The sequence below is a fragment of the Labeo rohita genome, chromosome 15, assembly GCF_022985175.1.
Source record: "Labeo rohita strain BAU-BD-2019 chromosome 15, IGBB_LRoh.1.0, whole genome shotgun sequence".
Lineage (NCBI taxonomy): Eukaryota > Metazoa > Chordata > Actinopteri > Cypriniformes > Cyprinidae > Labeo > Labeo rohita.
The window spans coordinates 13,979,215-14,004,207 of NC_066883.1; the positions used below are offsets into that span (position 1 = coordinate 13,979,215).

General features: G+C 38.5%; 1 protein-coding gene across 5 annotated transcripts in view; it reads right to left on the minus strand.

Moving 5' to 3' along the window:
- Positions 1 to 24,449, minus strand: part of LOC127177148 (cell adhesion molecule DSCAML1) — a 138,897-nt gene extending 114,448 nt beyond the window's left edge. For 3 of the 5 annotated variants that reach the window (XM_051129219.1, XM_051129217.1, XM_051129216.1), the window contains exons 1-3: positions 23,950 to 24,410; positions 8,630 to 8,950; positions 1,704 to 1,850 (exon numbers count right to left, since the gene is read on the minus strand). In XM_051129219.1, coding sequence (XP_050985176.1) covers positions 1,704 to 1,850; positions 8,630 to 8,950; positions 23,950 to 24,199 — 718 coding nt within the window. In that variant the 5' untranslated portion in view covers positions 24,200 to 24,410. Of the gene's footprint in view, positions 1 to 1,703; positions 1,851 to 8,629; positions 8,951 to 23,949 lie in introns of all 5 variants that reach the window. The other 2 variants (XM_051129218.1, XM_051129220.1) reach the window with 2 other exon arrangements.
- Positions 24,450 to 24,993: the final 544 nt, after the last annotated feature.

The window sequence follows — 24,993 nt, forward strand, 5'->3', positions numbered from 1 at the left end:
TGTAAAGTGCCCAGATTGGGAGCACTGGGAGAAGTTGCCAGGCCACCGGAATTTATTTGAATATATGTGTGATTATTTGTTTGTATTTTGCTATAAAACTGACAGATTTTGAAAGATGAGACTTAATGCTCCCAATCTGGTCTATTTGCATGCACAATAGGCTAGAATATTCTCAAAATACTATAACTTTAATCTCATAATTGCTACAAATTAATTCTCGTAATTTTATTCTTGAAACATTTTGACTTTATTCTCGAAACACTTTTACTTTATTCTTGGAATTTGACTGTATTCTTGAAACATTTTGATTTTATTGTCGAAATATTTCAACTTTATTCTTGTAATATTTTGTCACTATTCTCGAAATATTTCCACTTTATTCTTGAAATATTTTGCCTTCATTCTCATAATATTTTGATTTTAGTCTAGTAATTATGACTCAAAATATAATGACTTTAGTCTCATAATCTTTTTAAATACCATTAAAACGCTGTGTATAATATAGTATTATGCGAGATCAGCTTACAATTTTAACAAGGCTGGTCATTTATGACTGGGAACACCAAATTAAATAAAGGATTTTCAGCAAAAATTAAAAACTAAAATTAAAACAGAAATTTTAAATATTAAAATAAAAGCAAATTTAAGTAAATACTATAATAGTAAATTAATTATATGAAAATAACACTGCATTTAAGGCACAAATCTAAACACAATATCTGGCAATTAGATATGTTAAGTACAGCATTATCTAACATAAAACAGAGCATAAAAAGGAGCTCATTTTTAGGTTATTATATGATCAATCTATACTATATATCTGGTCCGAATCTGGTCCCAATCTAGTTATACATACTGAGTCATAACTTAATTTAGGCTGAATTTGGAACCATGTTAGTCATTCTCAGACAAACCTCCCTGGACATTACTCCCACGAAAATCTTTGTATAATGCTGCACACACACACCATATTAGATAATATTAGGAATGAGTGAGTGAATGAGTGAATCATCCATACTGACAGTACAGGGCATTATGTGTCTTAATTAAGCTCCATTTTGTTGAATTGTCCTATTTTTCGGTTTTCACTTCACCCAGACAAACGGGAAATATTGAGAAAGGCCAAAATGAATCAGGACTGATTAACGGAGATCTTCAAGACCGTATTGAGAATATTAGATAAATCTAAAATCAAGAAGAAGGGCTTTCATTTTCATTTTAACACCTTAGATGAATGCTCAATGAAAAAAAAACACAAATGTAAATTTTAATTGAACAGTCCAAAATCTACTTTGGAGATTAGGCTTACTTTCTTAGGCAGCCAGTACTTTCAGGCATTAAAATATACACAATAAAATACAGTAATACCCATATGAAATTTAACATTTTTAGCATTTTCATGCATTTGAGGCAAAATTGTGCAGAATGGATTTAAATGTAATAAAATTTGCTTGTAACAACATTTACTCGTGCTGACCGGATCCTGTTTGGACTCTCAAATAACAAACGTTGTTTTCCACACTTTGAAACTGGAATGACCTTCCCACCCTTTAAATGACAGAGCAAATAAACCACAAACTGCAAGTACAACAAGGTTTCCTTTACAGATTTAGGATCTACTGCATCTCCAAAATGTATGAAAACATAACAGATTTCAAATCTGTGGTTAATTTAACAGCCCAACCATGCGAGGTATGTCTTACCTGGGACGATGGAGACAGTGTCCTTCTCCCAGGACACCACACTGACGTACTCCTGCACAGCAGAGGGGATGAGGCACTTGAAGACGGCCACGTTGCCCCGCATGGACCTTTGGTCCGCCACGCGAACCGTGTAAGGTTCCCTGAACACTGTTTATGATGAGGCAGAAGAAAAACGAAGGTTAATTAAATTAATAATTAAATTAAAAAAATATTTTTTTTTATTATTTTATTTATTTATTTATTTTTTTTATCCAACACTGCATCACTATCAAGGACTGTATTTACTGACCTGAATGCATGCATTTTATTAAATGTTTATTACTGTATTTTGAGACGGAGACTAAATCTTTTTTGTCAAGAGGTGTTCAAGAGTTCAGGAAGTGGCCTTTTTATAAATCACCCTGGCAATGCATGCAGACGGCAGTGAGTGGACGACGCCGCACAGCCTCTGGAGCTGTCAGAAACATTTGCCCCCGCTAAAGGGACCCTCTCTGCACCTGACAACCGGAACCCGGACGAAAAAATCAATAGACGGGAAGAGCACACAAAGCGAGCGGGGTACGAAGATGTTTTTTACGGGCGAGGAGATCCTCCTACGGTAAAGGGCGACAGGGGAGCGCGAGCAGATTAAAGGAGGCGCTGAATTTCATTTTAATTTCAGGGACTCAATTTGCTTTGTGTCTTTCATCAACATCTATTTACTTACGGATTTTAATTTCTCCCTCGTATCTTTGGGGAAGTAATGCAAGACGCAGAGCAAGGGCATCTCATTCACGAACATGACGCCGCAAATTTGATCACACAGTCGGGGGATGTTTTCAGAGAACTCTGTGGGTATTGCAATTGGATTCGCGGCCAATTCAACCACGCAGCTTTTTCAGCCCATCAGAAAAGAGACCGATCATAAGAATTCATGAAACGTGGCAATCACCTGCAACCGCGCTCCGAGGCCACCCCCTCCTGTCTCGCTTTCACTCGCTACCTCCATTTCTATATATAATTAACGCCTGGCTTGCGGGTGAATTTCCTTGGTCATTAATAACGGTTTCTGCCAGGTGCCAGTGTCACCCACAGCGAGGCGAATCAGTGTCCTTGTCTGATGGTTAAGTCATGAATCGTTGAGTCCAGTCATTATATTTCTTTCTTTCTTTCTTCAATATTGAACTGGTTTATGAAAATATGTAAATGAAAGACGCTTAGGTAAGTTAAAACTGGCTGTGTATATTTGCCCGCTGTTAACTAACCAGCTTCTTACTGATGCAGATGAGATTTGAATCGATGGAACAAATCAATAGAACTCCCTATTACACTCAGGACTCCATAGTCTACAAATAATCATTTATTCAGTCATTGATTGACTGCAAGTCTCGGGCCTTATTGAATTTCTAAAGATAAACTAACTGAAACCGGCCCTCTATTAGCTAGTTTTATTTTCGCCTCAACTCGGATTGCACTACACCTGGTTGTGTAATGTTGTTTTACAGCGCTCGGAAGAGCGTAAACAAGCCAAAACATCTCTAAGGCTTCAATAATGCATGCGTAAAATTCACAGACGAATTTGCCGACAACAATAGCAGATAGCATTTTTTTATGGGCAAATGACTCTCCGTCTTCATGTGCGGCATCATTAGAATGTTACTGATGCCTGACTATACTCATCGGTTGCTTAGAAACGGACCGACACACGGGCTGGTGCTCTCTTTCTCCTTTTGCGCACACCAGGAGGACTGAGTCCTGTATCACTATCGTTTAAATAATTAACTGGAGAGAAACCAAATACCGTATTTACTTATTCATGACGCAAGACATATAAAAAAAAGGGGGGAAAAGAACCAAATTGAATAAGAATGAGGCGGTGAAAGGTGCTCATTAATGTAATGGTGAAAGGAAAAAAAAAATGAATGTGACCTATCAGGAGGCAGGAAACCAAAGAAACAAAGGACTGAAAGAAAGGGAGAGTGAGCCCCTGTCACAGTGCACCTGTCACGCTTGCCGCACGAGGTCTGTGTTTAACCCTCAAGCTGACTTTAGACAAACTCAATACAGGCTGTAGGACACTCCATTTAACATGCTGCTTTGTATTTGGGATTATAGAGGTGATATAGTTAACATAGCATAGCTTCTGCTAAGCAAATTTCTATATTTAATACACAACCCTGTTCATCTTTACACTCTTGTCAATGACCTGCTTCCCACTACACACACGTCAAACTCTGTCAACACAAAAGGAGGCCAGGTCAAAACAGCTTTCAATAGTTTCATATATACTGACATAAAACAGACAGACAGACAGACAGACGCACGGATAGATAGATAGATAGATAGATAGATAGATAGATAGATAGATAGATAGATAGATAGATAGATAGACAGACAGATAGATAGATAGATAGATAGATAGATAGATAGATAGATAGATAGATAGATAGATAGACAGAGAGAAATAGAGATAGACGGACAAACAGACAGACAAACAGATAGACAGATGATAGATAGATAGATAGATAGACAGACAGACAGACAGACAGACAGACAGATAGACAGATGATAGATAGATAGATAGATAGATAGATAGATAGACAGACAGACAGACAGACAGACAGACAGACAGACAGTCAGAGAGAGATATAGATAGACAGAAAGAAAGACAGACCCACAGACTTATAGACAGACAGCTAGAATAGATAGATAGATAGATAGACAGACAGACAGACAGACAGACAGACAGACAGAGATGTAGAAAGAAAGACAGACATATAGACAGAAGGAGAGAAATAGAGATAGAAATACAGACAGATGGACAAACATACAAACAGACAGACAGACAGATAGATAGATAGATAGATAGATAGATAGATAGATAGATAGATAGACAGACAGACAGACAGACAGACAGTCAGAGAGAGATATAGATAGACAGAAAGAAAGACAGACCCACAGACTTATAGACAGATGGAGAGAGATATAGATAGAAAGACAGATAGACGGATGGACGGACAGACAGACAGACAGACAGACAGACAGACAGCTAGAATAGATAAGTAGATAGATAGATAGATAGATAGACAGACAGACAGACAGACAGACAGCTAGAATAGATAAGTAGATAGATAGATAGATAGATAGATAGATAGATAGACAGACAGATAGACAGATGATAGATAGATAGATAGATAGATAGATAGATAGATAGATAGATAGACAGACAGACAGACAGACAGACAGACAGTCAGAGAGAGATATAGATAGACAGAAAGAAAGACAGACCCACAGACTTATAGACAGACAGCTAGAATAGATAGATAGATAGATAGACAGACAGACAGAGATGTAGAAAGAAAGACAGACATATAGACAGAAGGAGAGAAATAGAGATAGAAATACAGACAGATGGACAAACATACAAACAGACAGACAGACAGATAGAGATAGATAGATAGATAGATAGATAGATAGATAGATAGACAGACAGACAGACAGACAGACAGTCAGAAAGAGATATAGATAGACAGAAAGAAAGACAGACCCACAGACTTATAGACAGATGGAGAGAGATACAGATAGACGGATGGATGGACAGTCAGACAGACAGACAGCTAGAATAGATAAGTAGATAGATAGATAGATAGATAGACAGACAGACAGACAGACAGACAGACAGACAGAGATGTAGAAAGAAAGACAGACATATAGACAGAAGGAGAGAAATAGAGATAGAAATACAGACAGACGGACAAACAGACAGACAGACAGATAGACAGATGATAGATAGATAGATAGATAGATAGATAGATAGATAGACAGACAGACAGACAGACAGACAGACAGTCAGAGAGATATATAGATAGACAGAAAGAAAGACAGACCCACAGACTTATAGACAGACGGAGAGAGATATAGATAGAAAGACAGATAGACGGATGGACGGACAGACAGACAGACAGACAGACAGCTAGAATAGCCAGATAGATAGATAGATAGATAGACAGACAGACAGACAGACAGACAGACACACAGACAGACAGAGATGTAGAAAGAAAGACAGACGTATAGACAAAAGGAGAGAAATAGAGATAGAAATACAGACGGACAGACAGACAGACAGATAGATAGATAGATAGATAGATAGATAGATAGATAGAAGATAGTCTTTAGTTTAGAGGACAAAAATAGGGACACAAACATTCAACATGCTAAGAGTTGAGACACTGTAAAAGGCTAAATGAAAAATGAACAGTGAGTGCAAGGAGGAACACACACACTCATATGAAGCCCTCATAGGGAGATTTTCATAAATGTAGAGCTATCCACACAGGTGCCCGTGCTATTATTGGCACAGGATCAGCATGCAGGAGAGTGGGTGAGAAAAGAGGAGGAGGGAGAGAAAGAGAGAGAGAGACATGCATGGGGGGGATGGTGTCATACAGTGAGCTGTCAGCTGTCATCATTCTCCAGTGCCACCTGAGACATTCAGCGCCACACCCTGCCCCTCCCCTCACCGTACCCATGGTAACCCCGCAGTGCCAGGATCTGATTGGCTGGTGAGGGAGCCCCAGTGTTGGGTTCCTCAGGGCTCTGTGTGGGTTGCTAGGTCCACTAGCAGTTTTGCTGCATCTCAGCACTTAATTGATTAATTAGTGTAATTATTTGAGGCGAAAGTCACCCCCGTCTTGTCGCCGGTTGGTAGGTAATTCATTCCATCCTCTGAGACTTTAATGTTAATGCGGGTAAGGTGGAAAAAGTAGCGTGGACCGAACTCGCCTGGTAACATTTGAGGAATCGTTCAAGCTGACGTTATTTATAAAGGTGTGAGATCGGCGTCGTTTGATGGGGTTATTTCTGGGAAATTCAGAGTAGGTGAACGTGTGTGTATGTGTGTGTGTGAGATGGGAACTCTAGCTTAGAGGACAGATGGAGACTGGGAGACAGGAGGGACACTGGCACTGCGCAGGCTGGCATAAGAGTGAGTGTGTGAGTGTAGGGAGGTGTATGGATATCCCTCGCTGTTGCTGGGCGGCCAGCCCCACTCACGAGCGGTGACCTTGGCACCGAGTGGGAGGGTCAGTCAGCCAACTGTCTGTAGCGCCGTGTGCCCGTCTGTGCGCTGCTTTTTAAAGCAGCCAGGTCAACAGGCCGGCCACTGGGACATCCATTTGGCACTTACATTCTTATTTAGGTTAGCAATATGGCGGCCGCTACTTCTGCTGTTACTGCAGATGTTAAGCTAAGAACTCATGTTCCACCTGTAACGTCACGCGCCCCCCTCTGCCACAGCGCCTACGTTGACTATGCTCTTTTCTCCGAGCAATATGGTCCATAAAGAGATGCTGATGCAAACTAAAGCCACTGCAGTCTTTCAGGGTACAAGTGTCTGAATTATGATAAGAATGTGCACAAGGTACAAAACTAATATGTAAAGCCCCAATAAAAAGCTGTAAATAAAAATTTATAAGCACCTGCAATGTAATACACGTCCAAATGTAAGGGAAATAATCGGACCCTCAGGGTGTTAAAAATGATTTTAAAGAAAATGTAAAATCAGAATAAAAACAACAACAACAAAACATCAAACTGTGAGGAACATCAAAATATAATAATAAATAAAAAATCGGGATGTGGATTCTCTTTTTTTTCCCTGAAAAATGGAAACAAACATGAATGATTTATAATCATGTCTGATGTATAAATGTAAACAATTAAATAATATATAATTCAATTAATTGTTTTTTTTTTTATTTTTATTTTATTTTATTTTATTTTATTTTATTCTATTTATTTTTATTTATTTTTTTTTTTTTTATTTACTTTTGTAAATATAAAAATAAAGTTTGGGGCTGGTAAAATTTGTATTGTTTTAGATAGTAAATGTGTCAATGTACACTTTGTGCATTTACAGCAGTACATTACCAGTAATACATAAACAGCAATATTTTAAAACTTATTAACATTTAAAAATAACTTTATTGTAATATTTCAAAATAGCTGTGTTCCTTAAAATTTCTATGGAAAACATGCATTTATCAGGATTCTTTAATGAATAAAAAGAAAGGAAGAAAACAACATTTATTAGAAATACAAATCTTTTATGATATTATATGTGTCTTCACTGTCTATACTTTTACTTGTGACAGTAAAAGTATTAATATGAAATATTGATGTCTTTTATTTTATTAATCTATTAATATAAAAGTATTAATTTCACTAGGTAGTGAAACATTTATTAGAAATACAAATCTTTTGTGATATTATAAGTGTCTTCACTGTCTATACTTTTACTTGTGACTGTAAAAGTATTAATATGAAATATTGATTTCTTCTATATTATTAATCTATTAATTTAAAAAAATTTTTTCACTAGGTAGTATATATACTAAAACTGAACAAACCGAAAAAAGGTAGTGTATATAAATATATTTATTAATGTTAAGAAAATTTCTTTGTACACTCACTATTGACAGAATTATGGTTTTATATATAATGACTAACAAGGTTTTGGTTTTTATCAAGGTTTTGACTTCATTTTGGGGACCAATTTTCACTATTATCTAACAATAAACTGCAAACTTTGCCTCAATAAACTGCTAATTTTAACTGCTTGTTAAAAGTTAGTAGGCAGTGGTTAAGTTTAGGTGTAGGGTAGGATTAGAGGATCTAAAATATGGTCATGTAGAATAAGGCATTAATATGTGCTTTATATGTACATACAGTTATAACAGTTATAACATACAGTCAATATGTTAATAATATGCATGCTAATAAGCAACTAGTTAATAGTTAGAATTGGTTGTGGCCTGTACCTTGTGAGATTCAAACCAGAAACTTAGAGGTTGCAACCCTGACCTTTACTCACTGCACTACACCACCATGCAAATACAGAAAATATATGGATAGACAGACAGACATGGATGGATGGAATCGGATCTCACCTGCTTTGACACGGATGCTAGGGCTGCGGATCTTGCCGGCCTGGTTCTCGGCAGTGCAGAAGTAGTCATTATCATGAATGAAGCTGTTGAAGGCAGAGGGGGAGAAGGGGTAGAGCTGCAGCGTGCCGTTGGCGTGAACGTGGCGGATGTGTGGCACGTCGTAGATGTCGTCGCCGGTGGCCAGGTACCAGCGGAGGACGGCATGGGGGGCGCCACCCGCAGGACAGGGCAGGGACACCCCCACTGAGCTGGAGAAGGTCACTCTCTGCAGGGAAGCATTCACAAAGTACAGCCGCGTCGAGACCACATCCTCGCTGTGCACTGGAAGAGAGACAACATGGTCAGTCACGAAGTGACCAAGGAGTTTTATTCTTCAAATCAACACCTGGACAGGTAAAGGGGCCAATGCATACTTGTTCCTTTGGGTTACTGTACTTTGAAATCATAAAAGAAGCAATGTGTGTCATTCTGGCAAACTTCCACCTCACATTCTGGTAAAGTGCACGCCATGCTCTGATTGGATTATCCTAGAGACGTTCCCACTGGGTCAGCACAACTCAGTTCAAATTTAGAAATCAATCACTGGATTGGGAAGATGATGTAACCTCAAATAGTCTTTTATCTTATTATTTGTCTGTCATTTTCCAAGTGCACAATCTATACAGAATAGCTAAGGTCAGCTCGCCACTACTTGTAGCAAGTCACAAATTTTTCCCAAAGCCGCAGTTACTTTGTCGCACATTGGTCATTCGGAACAAGCCGGCTGGACTGACACTCACCACTGTTGCTTAAGTACCATAGTATGATTCATCGTTGGAGAAATTAACTACTGTAGCTAATCACAACTGTTTCCCAAAGCCACAGTCACTTTGTAGTTAGTCACAACTGTTTCTCAAAGTTGTAGTTACTTTGTCGCACTTCTGTTGTTCGGAACAAGTTGATGCAACATATTTGAACTTCGACAAACATCTGCCATTTGAACCACTTTAGTTTAACATATTTGTTGTTGAAGTCACAACTGAAGCTTAACTACCATAGTATGATGCATTGTTGGAGAAATTAACTACTATAGCTAGTTACTATAGTTACTGTTTCCCAAAGTCACAGTTATTTTGTTGCACTTCCGTTATTTGGAATAAGTTGGTTCAACGTATTTGATGTTGACGTCACTACTGATGTCACAGCCGATGCTTAACTACCATAGTACAATGCATCTTTGGAGAAAATAACTACTGTACCTAGTCACAACTGTTTCCTAAAGCTGCAGTTACTTCGTTGCATTTCCGTTGTTTGGAACAAGTTGGTTCGACGTATTTGAACTTCATCACACGTCATTCGAACCACTTTGGTTCAACATATTTAATAATGACGTCAAAACTGACGTCACAACCGATGATTAACTACCATAGTATTATGCATCGTTGGAGAAATTAACTACTGTAGCTAGTCACAACTGTTTCCAAAATCTGTAGTTACTTTGTCGCACATCCGTTGTTCAGAGCAAGCTGGTCCAACATATTTGATGGTGATGTCACAACTGGTGCTTAACTACCACACTATGATGCATCGTTGGAGAAATTAACTGCTGTAGCTAATCACAAGTGTTTCCTAAAGCCAGTTACTTTGTAGCTAGTCACAACTGTCTCCCAAATGCATAGTTACTTTGTCGCACAACCGTTGTTTGGAACAAGTTGGTTCAACATGTAATAATTGACGTCACCACCGATGCTTACCTACCATAGTATGATGCATCGATGGAGAAATTAATTACTGTAGCTAGTCACAACTGTTTCCCAAAACCACAGTTACTTTGTCGCACAACCGTTGTTTGGAACAAGTTGGTTCTACATATATAATGTTGACGTCACAATTTACATCACCACTGAAGACACGACTGATGCTTATCTACCATAGTACAATGCAATGTTGAGAAAATTAAATACTGTAGCTGATAAGGATTGGAACAATAATTGCAACATGAATCGAGAATGATTCAGCATCATTTCTGACATTTTCCGAACACATCGCAATTCTTTCTCAAATCGATTCTGAACTTAGTTTTGAACAGCAGATGGCACTGCTTGCTTTAGAAACAGCCGTGCTCTGCTTGTTTCCAAATACTTACACACACTTGAACCTAAAATAATCATTCATACGATTCAAAAAGGTTGAAGCGGATTACAAGGGAGTTCACAGTGAGGAGAAATTACATGACAAACCTAAAATAATCATTCATACAATTCGAAAAGGTTGATGCGAATTACAAGGGTGTTCACAGTGAGGTGAAATTACATGACAAATGCACAAGTGCTCTTCAGCACTCTTCTTTATGAGCATTTGAGTATGCGGATAAAAACTAGATTAGAGCGCTGTTAAAATCTAAGCTCAGAATTGATTCCAAAGAGAATCGCGATGTATTCGGAAGATCGCAGAATCGATCCATGAATCTATTTATCATCCCATCCCTAGTAGCTAGTCATAACTTTTTCCCAAAGCTGCAGTTACTTTGTCACATTTGAAACAAGTTGGTTCGACATATTTGAATTTTGTCACATATCTGTTGTACGACCCACATTGGTTCTTCATATTTGTTATAATTTACGCCACACAGGTGGTAAAGTAATAACTAATGCTAACTAATTGGTTTGAGAATTAAATAATAGCTGTATCATTTTGAAGTCTGCACCCTCTAGAGGTTGCATTTGTCAGCTACATTTTTAGCCAACTTTGTTTGCAAGATCTGTGATTAGCACATTCACACTCTTGAAAACAACTCTTGTCAACTCTTGTTGACATTCTCTTGAAAAACTTAAAGATGTAGAATCCATATAAATAGAGTCTATCTGTAGAATCTACACTTCTAACCACTTCTAACCGAGAGCTGTAGTTTTAACCAAACAAATTTGCGTATAAAGGTCATGCTGTATAAAGGTCTTAGATCAGTAATTTTCACCAACTCATGACTCCAAAAACTGTGTACTTCTAACCCTTAATGTCTTGTTTCCAAAATAAATATGGCTCTACCCTATCTAAGGTATATAGAAAGTTAAAATGATTCCTTAAAAAACAGAAAATGCTGCAATTTCCACAAAAGCAAACACAGAAGTAAATAAACAAAGCAAATGCAGGAATCAGTAAGGCTTCCAAACAAAAGCCAACTTTGTCCACAGCAACAGTGGATATTTCCTCTCCAGTCACATATTTTTATATGTATGTTCTTGGCAGATGCTTCCTTTCCAAAGCAACTTATCCAACCTTAACCCGAATGACAGCGATAACAGCACAGTTGCAGAGCAGGCATTAAAGAATATCACTAATCTAATATGTGTGCGGTGTGAGCCGTGCTGAATGCTGCCATCTGATAGGAGAATAAATAGGTCATAGAACCCCCGCTATGTATCTACAAACCTCTCTGACAGCTAATGTGGATCAGACAATCATTCGCTCTTGGTGTATTACCAAATCCAGACTACTGTGAGAAAAGAGAAAAAAATGGCGGTTTGCGTAAATTAACATGCGTGTTAATTTAGCAGCGTAGCTAATGATGTCCTTCAAAGGCGCCGTTTTAGCGATTTACCATTCCGGCATCTCTATTATCTGCAGGCTCTATTACGGATTACATGGTTCGGGTGGGATGGCTCTGTGTCTTTTTGTATTCAGAGAATTGCTTAGCTCAGCTCTGGCTCCGAGCCAAGGGAGACACAAGCCCAAAGCAAGAGAATTTTCTTCTAAGGCAATTACATTTAATTAATGCCCCCCACCAGGTTTATGTCAACAATGCCTGGATTAACCCCCATTCTTGTGATTCTCATTGTGTTCGAAAGAATAATGGTGACATGCTACCATGGCATTAAAGTCGATGGGGTACCTATAAGCTTCCATGCGCACTGTAATGTATACAAATAAATATGAGATTGAATTTATACCCAATAACAATGAATATTAAAAGGATAGTTCAGCCAAAAATGGAAATTCTGTCATCAGTTTCTCACTCTCATGTTGTTCCAAACCCGTAAGACCTTTGTTCATCTTCAGAACACAAATTAAGATATTTTTGATGAAAACCGAGAGCTTTCTGACCCTGCATAGACAGCAACACAACTACCACGTAGTCATTGTTAAAAGTCCATGTGACATCTGTGGTTCAACAGTCGAAGACTGACACATTAGAGAAAAAATTGTTAAATAAAGTCATTATTTTTGTTTTCTTTATGCACAGAAAGTATTCTCATAGCTTTATAACATTGAGGTTCAACCACAGATGTGAACCATGGACTATTTTAACAATGTCCTTACTTCCTTTCTCGGCCTCGAATGTGGTAGTTCCGCTGCTGTCTATGCAAGCTCAGAAAGCTCTCGGATTTCATAAAAAATATCTTAATTAGTGTTCCAAAGATGAACAAAGGTCTGACGGGTCTGGAACGGCATGAGGAGTAATTAATGACAGAATTTTCATTTTTGGGTGAACTATCCTTTTAAAGGAACCTAAAAATGAAAATGCTGCTTTTAATAAAATAAAACTCCTTATTCACTTTTATTGTATGAAAAAGAGCAGCTTGGACATTCTATAAAATATCTTCTTTTGTGTGTCAAGCGAAACAGTAAGTTGAACAGGTTTTAAAAGACACAAGAGGTGTGTACATAATGGTAATCTATTCATTTGATAACTATAATAATGTTATTCTTACTTTCTGACAGTTATAGGCTACTCCTTTTAAAGGCCTACTGGAGAAGCAGGATGACATTAATATTTATTTTAATGAGAAAAAAAAATAACGCAAAATGTAAGACATAAATACATGCAAAACACTGAATGAAAAACATGAAAATAGTGATGCTAGAGAATTGAAAGGCTGAGATTAGAGCTAAAGCTTTTACTGGGTAAGGTGGGGGTTTGGATTCTTTCTCTCACCATCCATCACTCTCTCTCCCTCTCTTTTTTATATTCCCATAGAACATGAAGGGATATGTTATGTGATTGGAATTTGTACGCCAGACGCAGAGAGTTAAATCCATATAATCTCCTTTCACATTTAACACACACAGAGCCTTCCTGGCCTGATAATCGCAGCACGGTGGAGGGCCTCTATCACTTCCCCTCTCACTCTGCCCCGTGGGGAGGGCAGATTATGGAGGTGGGTGCAGGCCAGGGGGCATGAGTCCAGACAGGACCAGGTCTAGAGTGTGCAGAGTGGTAGGTTCAGTGGGGGGAGTGAAGTGAATGGATGTGCCACCAGGAGTCACAGGTTGCAGAGGAATGAAATAAAATGCGTTTCATTGTTCACGCTTTGCATGAAAGACTGGATTACATTAGAAAAAGGTCTAGACTGGCAGCTCTCAACCTTTGTTACTCCAAAGTCCCCCACAGTCAAGGTTATTATTTAAAATACTGCCTACACAGCTATGTTTCCATTTCTGGTGCAACATTTTTATTAGGAAAAACTGTTAATACATTTCAATAATTTAAATGATGTGATTATGCAATAATGTCATAAACATTATTATTATTATTATTATTATTATTATTATTATTAGTTTGTTTGTTTTTTTGCAGTAAAAAAAAAAAAAATAATCCATTAAAATCCATTAAAATAATCCATTAAAATATTTAAATATTTTAAAAGAAACATTTAATTATTTTTAAATTATTTAAATAATTATTTTATTGATTTTTATTATTATTATTATTATTATTATTATTATTATTATTATTGATGTATTTAAAGGTAATTTGAGAATGTTTTAGCCCCCTTCAAAGTTTACTGAGGCCCCCTACTGGGCCACGACCCCCCCAGTTGAGAACCGCTGGACTAGACTGAGCTTTGCTGTGTATGTGAGGTCGGCTCTCAATGTAGTGCCACAGTTGCACTGATAAATCTAGGATTTGAAGCAAATGTTTGACCCGTGCTTTTGTGTAAAGAACCTCTGGGATCCAGCATTAGAGTTAAACAGCAAAGATTCCTGACATGCTCAAAATGGAGCAGTCCCTGGCTGCCGTCAGCCTTAAGTGCTATTTGGGACAAGAGCAGAGTGCACTCTATCCTGGTTTCTGAGCTGTGTCAAATATAATTCCGAAGGCCCTTTTCAGGACCATGGACAGTGACTGAATGGTCCCTAAACGCATTTCAGCACTATAGACAGCGTCAATCTCCTTTCCACGGAAATGCAACTTAAAACTAGGCATAAACAAACATCCGTTAATCTGTAGTAGCTCCTTTATATATATATATATATATATATATATATATAAATATATATATAAACATCTCTCTTACCATTGGACAAACAACAGCAAATGCCACGTTGCTCGTGGCGAAAACAAATATAGACAATAGCGGAAAGCCTGCATGACAACACATCAGTTCACAGGAGATTTGAACAAAACACAGCAACACTGGGAAATATGGTCATGGTCGTATTGAAATGGGATGAAAAACAGGTCAACTGGTTAGTCCCCCTGCCCCCCACCCCTTTTTGCCTTTGCAGATTATAGCCTAAAGCATAAACCCCCATAATAAAGATTGCAATATCTATAATCTCACAGTGGGGTTCTGGGTAAGGGGCTGTGAATCCAAAAGGGACAGCCTGGGGATATCGCCCCCACTGTCTGGGTGATGGTGACGGGGGGAGTCTGAGGTAAAGGAGGGGAAAAAGGAAAAGCTTGAGAGCAGGACAGCTGCAGTTTGTCCTCCACACCAACAGGTGTCACAACTGGGATGGTAAAAGGAACATGTTCCCATTCTCAGTTCTGGGCTACCATGGGACCTTTGGTCATAAGAGCATCAAACTTTTTGAGCCAATAGCCTGAGCTGCAAATGGCTTGTGATTAACTGTGACCAAAGTTGTGGTCACATTTTACCATCGTTCAGCAAAATATTGCCTGCAAAATTAATTTCAAAAGGAATCAATGTGATAGCAAGTGCAAAAAAGTTCTGGATGCAGATTTTACTCAAGTTGGTCACACAAATTCACCGCACCAACCGACAGAAAGTGGCTTAGTTTAGGAGTTTATGAGCTGTTTCATTCAACGTTACATTATTGACTATGGAAAAGTGACCTCACCTTAAAGCTGCAGAAAATTACATCATTATAACACTGATTGGCACAAAACATGCACAATTTCAAACTCTTTTATCCTGAGCTGTTGATTTCACACTTTTAAGAGCCAATCAATAAATAAAGCTACTGGTAAAACCTACTATAACATAATATGTTATAACATAAAACATACCATGTTTTTCACAGGATTCGTACCCAAAGATTCCGCATCCTAAGTCCGATTCCGTACCAGCTGAGCTACCAAGCAAGCTTGTTACATCCAGTGTTGTGCCCATTTTCAACCCCCTGCCATATTATTACCCCCTCTCGTTGAGATCGCTACATGATTGTATAATCCTAACCCCACCCCCACACCTAACCCTAAACCTACCAATACTAGGTCAGTACGGGGGTCAGTTACAAGTGCTTGCTGTTTTATTGCATCTAGTGTTCATTTCTGTTGGAAACTGCAGTGATATGTACTTATTTGTATGTATTTCGCGTCTTGCATAAAAGTTCCCACAGGTACGTTTTCGCTATAAAGTCAGGTAGCCAAATGCACAGCCAATTTTGAATATCCACAAAATTAGACAATTTTTAGAGCTGGAAGGAAAGAAAAAAGAAAAAAAAAAGGAGCAAAGACATTTTTTGAAGAGAACATTTTCAGAAAATATTATGTACATTGTTGCTATGAAAGAAAGAAAAAAAAATCTAACTTGCTGAAGGCGATGTCTAAAAAATAGTTTGAACAATAACATGCATGCATTGTACATAATGGACCAATCGTGTTGTATGAAATTATAGGATTTACAGAGAACACTAAAAGCAATGCAAATATGTACATATAATGTGTAAAGACTGTAGAATGTCAATAGGAAAACAAAGCCAAAACCTGGACATTTTAGGCAATTTAGACATAACAGCTAAGACATGTCCAAGTAAAAAGAGGACGTATGGTCACCCTAAGCAATGTGGTCAATGAAAATACATTTAGAGTGAAGAGATCTGTTGATACTATGCATGAAAGCAGAAAAAAAAATCATGGAAACACATCAGCTGCAAAAATGATTGACCGCTATGTCCAAGGACTTCATATGTCAATGTCCAATTGTTGAGACATTTAGGGTAGATGTTCAGTAATTTAGGAGAGTCCTAAGGAGAGAAAAGAGAAAGGCCGATGGGATAACCCAATTTCTTCTCCCTTTGTTCTAAGATGACTTCCGTGTGAGGGCTAACGAAGCCCTGCAGCTCCTTGCCATTCTCGTTGCCATATGCCAAACGAGGGAAAGGGCTGGGAATGCTGAAACGCTCCATTAATGATGCCCGTTTTCCCTATCTATCTGTCTAACTCTCAAGATGGACGCGTTATTCTCCACCCACTTCCTCGAACCGAAAAAATTCCTGCTCAGAAATGTCTTTGCTCATCATTTCTGGTTGTTTTTCCTTCCTTCTCGCCATCTCTCCCTGTTAATCGCCTTCCATTTTCTTCTTTCTCAGCTTCCTTGCTCATTCTTGCACATTTGCACAACACATACATACATATATACATCAATTTTTTGTTCAGTCGTTCCAAAAATGCATTTGAATATGTATTGCGGACAGCCCAGGCTATTGCCAATGGTGAGCCGCTATGCATAATGCAGCTCTCTCAGTCGCTCATCTGCATTTGCTTAGACACACACACACACACACTCTCTCGCATGCACACGCATAGATCTTCACACCCTGTCCCCAAAGAAATCTACACACAATCTCTCTCTCACTCTGTCTCACCTACATAAACATGTCTAAATGCAGACGCATATTTTTGGGGCGCGCAACTGTTCGACAACAACGCAATTCAACCATCCATTTGCCTCCGAGCCTCCCAATTAATTTATTCGCAGATTGTTCAAGGGCCATTTCCGCTGTCAAACCTGTCTGTATCGCGCTACAACGCCGCATATTTTTTTTAACAGCTTCTAGTGTCATAATGTTTTCTTTAACCTTTTAAAATGACTCATGAGATTAAAAGAGAGAGGGGCTGACTTTCTTCCTCTTTTGTTTTTTATACCTTTCCTCAGACAAGCCACTTATCAAACCAATAATCATTTATGCACGGCGCAGTCAAGGAAAAATCAATACTACAGGTGCTGAGTAACTTCCAGCTGAATCTAAAGTCAGCCCTACACTGCATCCAGTTATAAATGGGTTTACGATAGCAAGAATGAGTGTGTGTTTGTGTGTGTGTGTTTGTGTATGTGTGTCAGACATTTCTTCATAGCTAGGCTGAGGAGGACACATGTACACTTGTGTTTAGATTACATTTGTTCTGGTATATTAGAGTAAATCTTGCCTGCCACTGTTGTCCCTGTGATTGTTCAGTGCTTTGCGTGAGTGAGCTCGAGTGGATTGGAAACCAGTCACATGTAACCTCCCACATTTGTATGGCAATCTCTTTGAGAAGAGAGTGAGAGAACAGTGGGAGAGTAGAAGAGGTGTATATCTATACGTTTGGTTGTATAATACGCATTTTGCATACATCTATCTTGCTCATCTTCCATAATGAATCAAATATATAGTCATGTAAGAGAGTAAAGTTGATAAACGTGGTTTGAAATGCATTAGGGGTTGGATTTGGAAACGGGTAAGGGTTCTCTACCCCCTATTTCCACGTTACTGCAGCGTCAGGGAAAAAAAGAAAAAGAAAAAAATCAGCATTTGCAGAAGTAGCTCTGACTTCAAAGGATGAATTTGGAGGTTGAGAGTGTCAGTCCTCAATGCATTTTTAAAGGAGTCAATAAAATGTGAATTTGACCAAGTCTCCTGTGTTCCAGGTAGTTTATAAACTGTAGCTTAAATACTTTATCCAACTTTTTCTTCCTGTAAGAATGGGCGCGGCCATTTGTAAATTGAATGGGAGTGGCTTCCGGTCTGATCCGCGCCCAGCTATTTTTAACTGTACAAAACAGTTTGTTTTGCTGCTTGATATTGCAAATTGGTGTATCTTAACATATTATTTTAATGTATTATCTTAATTATGGACACACTGGTTTGTAGTGCAAACAGTTTTACTGTTTACTACATGTTGTTATTCTTCTCTGTAATTCCCTGTAGCAGCTGATGAACCGGAAGTCTCTCTCATAAGCTTACTTCTGCACTGAAGAAAAAAGTGGATAAACTCCCCCTCTTCTGGCCACTCTTTACCTCTAAGTGAGATGCAGGTATCTGCAGCAGAATCTGCAGGAATCTGAACTTCTGTGACTCCCGTTATTAGAGCAATTGCTGTGAAATTAAAATACCAAATATGAAACTACACAGGAATTTACTGTACTTTCTAATAGAACTATCACAGATAAACATGTCTACACATGATTTACGAAGTGCAATATGACAAAATGGGAAGTGTTGTAACACAAGGTGAGTAAGTTTAACCAATTAAAAATGTATAATAAAACACTGTAATGCATAACCAGACTTCGTATAATAAATATAATTTACAGGACAATAAAATAAATTGTGATTTGTGAGTCAGACCATTTATAATCTGATTTGTTACCATGTTAATGGTTGTTAAAAAACAAATATGACAAATTATATAATCTTGTTCAAATCAGCAGACTCTTGTATATTTAATATATTTAAATCCATTTTAATCTACATACATTCCCAAATTATTTTAATTTGTAAATTAGCATACTATATCAATATTGTACTATATCAAAGTTTTAGAGACTTGTGAGGGGTTTGATAGACTTCTATTGTTTTTATACAGGCCAAATGAGATTTTCTATTTCCTAACCCAACCCTAACCCTAACCCTAAACCTACCCTACCCTACCCCTTATGGAAAACTTGATTTCATTGTTAGACTTTCAAATAAACCTCATTTAGAATTTTTTATATTTTTTCTCCTTGTGGGGACTGCAGACCGGTCACAGCAATATTAAAAAAAATCAGGTTTTACTACCTTTGTGGGGATATTTGATTCACAATGCAGCAAAAACAAGAACACACACACAAACACCTGAGTACTGCAACACACCCCCACATTAGGGCCACTAAACACACCTACACTAGAACGCTATCAGACGTTATAATCAAATCGTGAGTGATTATATTTGTGATATTTAAATTCATAATAAACTTATATTGCCAGTTGTGTTGTTTTCCGGTGCACATTTGTTCGCAAAGAAAAGCGCTAAAGCAGCGTGCTGTTGCTATGGTTACTTCCTCAGGCTACTTCTGTTCGTGAGCGATTATGTAGTGCACTAATTGTAGGTAACTTTTATGGTTACTAAAGAGTTAATCGAAACTATTAATAGACTTAAAATATATGTAAAAATAATAATAAATGTTTTAATTTTTGAGAGGAGCGGAGTCAAGTCATAATTCGCGCCCTGACACTGGAAGTTGCATTATTCTCACTCTCCAGGTCTGTTGCCTTGCGCATAGTGTCCGACTAGATGGACAAGTGGCCCCGACGCGTCGTGTGCAGCAGGTGCTCCGGAGGCGAGGAGTGTTTGCTGACGCGCTTAACTCACCGGCACACGAGCTCTGAAAGGAGAACAGCGGTCACCTGTCGAAGCGGAACGCGAGAGTGACACGTAGATTTTTATTTTGACCGCACTTCAGCTGAAATGGCAGGTGGAGCGGCGGGGTGTGATTTTAGGTGGAAGGAAAAAATAGCACGGCGCTTAACCCAGTAAATCTCAACGGTTACATTTGTGACGCCAATTTTCTTTTGAGTTTAAAGAGTCTGAAAGAGCTGTTGGTGTATTTTACACAGGGTTCAGACTGCCTTTATTTCATGGACGTTTTACATGCCTGGTGTAAATGATACATATATTTAAACAGACAAATTACAGAGAAACATGGTTTGATCATCGTAGTTATGTCTTTTTTTCCTCATGCTTGTCTATAAAATATAAAATTTTTACTTTATTATAGCAACTTTCTTGGCCAACTGAGCAGTTTTTGACTCTGTTTTCCCATTGGTTAACTTTCATAAAAGTTAACTTTTAATGTGATTTAGGCTGGGAATAATTTTGGATTTTAAAAAATCAATTCGTGGGAGAAAAAAATCAATAAAACACTGACGGGACAAACCTGTTCTAGTCTAAACCATCTCATTCTCAAGTAGACGAAAAGTTCAAGTACAGATTACTACAGTTTATGAGAGTAACATGTGTTTATAACTGTGACTCATGCTGCTGTCACAAAAGGCTTTACTCTTTATTTTTATAGAGAAAGTATCGTATTATAATGAAGGCTGTGTGTCTCCCGACAAATTACATTGGAAGAAGAGAGAAACAGGTGTATATGACGAGTACAACGAAACAGAGAGATAGACAGATCCAGAGAGAGAAAGAGAGAGGGAGAGAGAGAGAAAGAGAGAGAGAGAGAAATAAATGGAGTCCTTATGGCCAATGACCTGATTTACTTTTGGAGTGGGGGATGCGGCAGATCTCCTACTAATTGCGCAGCTGGGAAGAACAGGGGATTTGATGGGGGGGAAGAGAAAGGAAACCAATTTTGCATATTTCTATGAGGGGGGGACCGGGTGGGATGGAGGTGTCCTGATGTGAGGTGCAGGTTTGACATTGCGCGCAGTTTGGAGGTGAAAACGCAAGAAAGTGGGCAAATTATTTTAAAATTTAAAAAAAAAAAAATGTTAAGCTGTTTCTGTTATGGTTGATGTTAGACAAAACATGTAAGTTAATAATAATAATAATAATAATAATAATAATAATAATATGTCTAAAGGTTTGACGTGTTGGACGTGGCAAGCTCCTTTCAATCACATTTTAATTTAGGCAAATGTTCAGAAAATCGGATCAGACCGGATAATATCGCAGCCACCACACAAATTTGACGACCTGACGACTGCTGATCCTGAAAATAAATATTGGACAGACACAGATACACACACGCAAACACACACTGCCTAAAGTCCCTTTATTCATTATTCAATATCCTATGAAGCAAATCTGCCATAAATAAAATTAATAAAGTTAAACAAATATTTGTCAAAACGTTTTGTTTGATATTCTAAGATTTGAGATCTATCACACTAAGTGTACACAACATCTGGATATAACATGAATAAATTTGTAAAAATTTATATTCCAACACAATTAAAAAGTATTTTAATAAACTATGGCTTTATTAACACGTTTAATTTAAATAGTTATACTATTGCTATTATTGTTAATAATAATAATAATAATAGTTATTATTTTTAATCAAATTATAACTCACATACAAATAACAATGGAAATTTCCACAAACAATACTGCAGCATCCCTCGGTGCCTTTTTCATTTCATTTAGTTGCATTTCCATAAAAAGACAAGCTGACCCTCGAGACGGCAATTTACCCTGGATCCGGTTTCTCAGACCGGGGTTCAGGTGTGAAGGCAGGGGGGTAATATGCTACAACTTGCCCGGGTCACGATAATGCATAATAATACATTTAAAATGACAGATAATTCCTTACCAAAAACGACTAAAATGTGTTCTTATGACAACATACAATTATTTCGGGAGAGGTGGAAAAAAGGTTTTTAGGGGGAAATGTTTCTACATTCCTTGAAAGTGGAAAAGATGGAGGCGCGGCCCTCTCGGAAAAATACGCAGTCCTAATGCATATGCATGTATGATAATTGATGTGCGTTTTACATCTCCTATCGACCGTGTCATCAGATCTCAAGATACATGATAAGAAATATATTGTGAAAATTACAGAAAACACAATACAAACTGTGAGCACTAGAAAATAAAAAAGAAAACGTGACAAAAAAATAAGTTTGTTTGCGACCTCCGTATCCCGTTTTTACGCACTTTACGCCCTACTGCACCCTTCCTCCCCCATACAAGAACACACACAAACATACACAAACACACATTAATACACACCACAGTTCTCTTTCACAAACCCACACACACACACACAGGGAGAGAGAGAGAGAGAGAGAGAGAGAGAGAGAGAGAGAGAGAGAGAGAGAGAGAGAGAGAGAGAGAGAGAGAGAATAATTCTGACCTTACATCCCCGAACAAATGACATTGTAAATTAAAGTATATATATATAAAAAATCAAAATGCCTTCTCAATTCTAAAGCATCAAAACTCAAGCACTGTAAAAACAGGGAAAGCATTTACATTTGAACTGTTTGTGGGTAAATAAAAAGCAATACTTGACAAAGCAATATCAGATAAAGAACACTCCAAAAAACGTTTAAAAAAGTGGTTTTATCCAGACATATTTCAGAAAGATAATTTTACGGGGAAAAATATGAGCAAAAACTGAAAGCACATCTCCAAGGCTGGAGGGTGAGGGAAGGAGTGGTATATATGCTGTGAGGTGTCAAAAACAAAATTGTTGAGAAGACATCATGACAGAAATTGATGCGTAAAACAAACAGAATGAGCAAATAAATAACCTTAATTAGGATTACAATAAATCACATCTTCGTTTAGCATTTATACAAATTTAGATGTGCCTTATCAAACCCACCATCAGCACAGGCAAACCAGGAATCTGTTGGCATAGAAAATGGAGGACCACTAATTGCACCAGTGCTAATTGGAAATGAGGCTGCATATGCCATTCTATTTTCCACAGGATCTATGCAGATATATGCAACCTCTACCACAAAAAAACATGCACTTTCATTACAAAACACCTATTATTCTTTTCCCTAAAGGCATACAGCAGCATGTTACTATAAACAACGAACAGACATATTCAGATCCTAGGAAATTTACATTCTTATTCGAGCCCAGTAAAAAAGTACACCAAGCGCAAACAAATTCACACCTCACTGACCAACTCTACTTTTCCCAACAAACAAACTACAGAAGGCCAAGAGTGTATGGTAAATGCACACGACCGATGCAAAATCTGATCCCGTTCTACATATTCATAACTCAACAGCATATTCATATCTTGCATACAAATCATGCTATCTCCCCCATCTTTGCGCACGGGAACATGCAGATCCTACAGCCTCATAATCCCCTGTTCGTCGCTAATCACCGACTGGAGAAATCATTTTTTTTCACATTTTAAGCAAACTAAAAACATTTTAGAAGAAAGTTGCATTAGTTTTGGAGAGAAAGAAACTTCCTGAAATCCAGATATGCGAGCGCGCAATAAAATAACGCTGAATACCCGTTCATTAAACTTGGAACAGTGCGATTTGGCGCACAGAAATTTCCACTTAATTTAATTCAACAACTAGTGCAGTTTTATTTCAACATTATTTTAAGTAAAAAAGCAGCATACCATAAACTCACTACATACCTTCTTGAAAAGAATACAGCAGGAGTAAAGTTACCAGCCACATGCCATAAATAGCAGGTATATTTCTCAGGAATGTTTTGCAATCCCGACGTGTGCACTGTGCAGTATTCGGCCAGGCGAGGCTCCGTGCAGGAGTGGTGACGATGCTCCCCGGCGATCTCTCCAGCCCTAGTCCCGGACTCGCCAGCGCCGAGAAGCGGGGAAGACTTTGGTCCCGCCTCTCGTACCCTCCCCTCCGCGGGACCGTCATCCGACCGGCCCCTCCTTCGGTAGTCTAATGGTACGGCGAGATGGAGAGGTGCTGGTGCGGGGCCAGAGAGAGACGCGGCGAGGACGGCGCACGGAGTTTTGTTGGTGGGGGTGGGTTGAGTGCATCAGGGAGGACAGGACTTAACATGTTGTTGTTGTTGTTGTTGTTGTGAGCGGTCCACGTGGCTGGAGACAGCCGGGGCATTCTGTGGCAGGCAATGTCACCACAGCGCACCTGGGAACTAAATGGCTGCTTTTTACGCACGGCGGATCACTTTTCGCAATGACAATGGCTTACCGCTTACCGCCAGAAATCTTGTATTGATGCAACGCTGCTGAGAAAAACAGTTTAAACCTTGTCTGTTCTCATAAACTGTCTGTTTGCTGATTTCAGGCACTTTTTCAACAGATCAGGACGGAAAAGTCTAGACTGGGAGACCAACTTATACCATTTAAGACCCGCGGATTATCTTTAAGGTTTTTTTTTTTTTTTTTTTTTTACAGCAGGGCTGAGCGTCATTTCAAAGTTCGTGTAAATGTTGTGCGCAAAACGCTCCGCGTACGTTCTTTATGTCGCTGCTCATTGACTGACACGCGTGCGTCCTTAGAGACTCTATACACGAGACCCTGTCACGGTCTCTCTATGCGTTAATGTATGCGAATAAAGGCGAACGCGTGCTTCAGAGGGCGCACCGAGGAATGTCTGAATCGCCGACATTGTTCCGCGCTCAAAATGAGAGGAATGACATGTAAGGGGCGTATCGTGTATTGTCTCGAGTGGCGGAGAACGCTCAC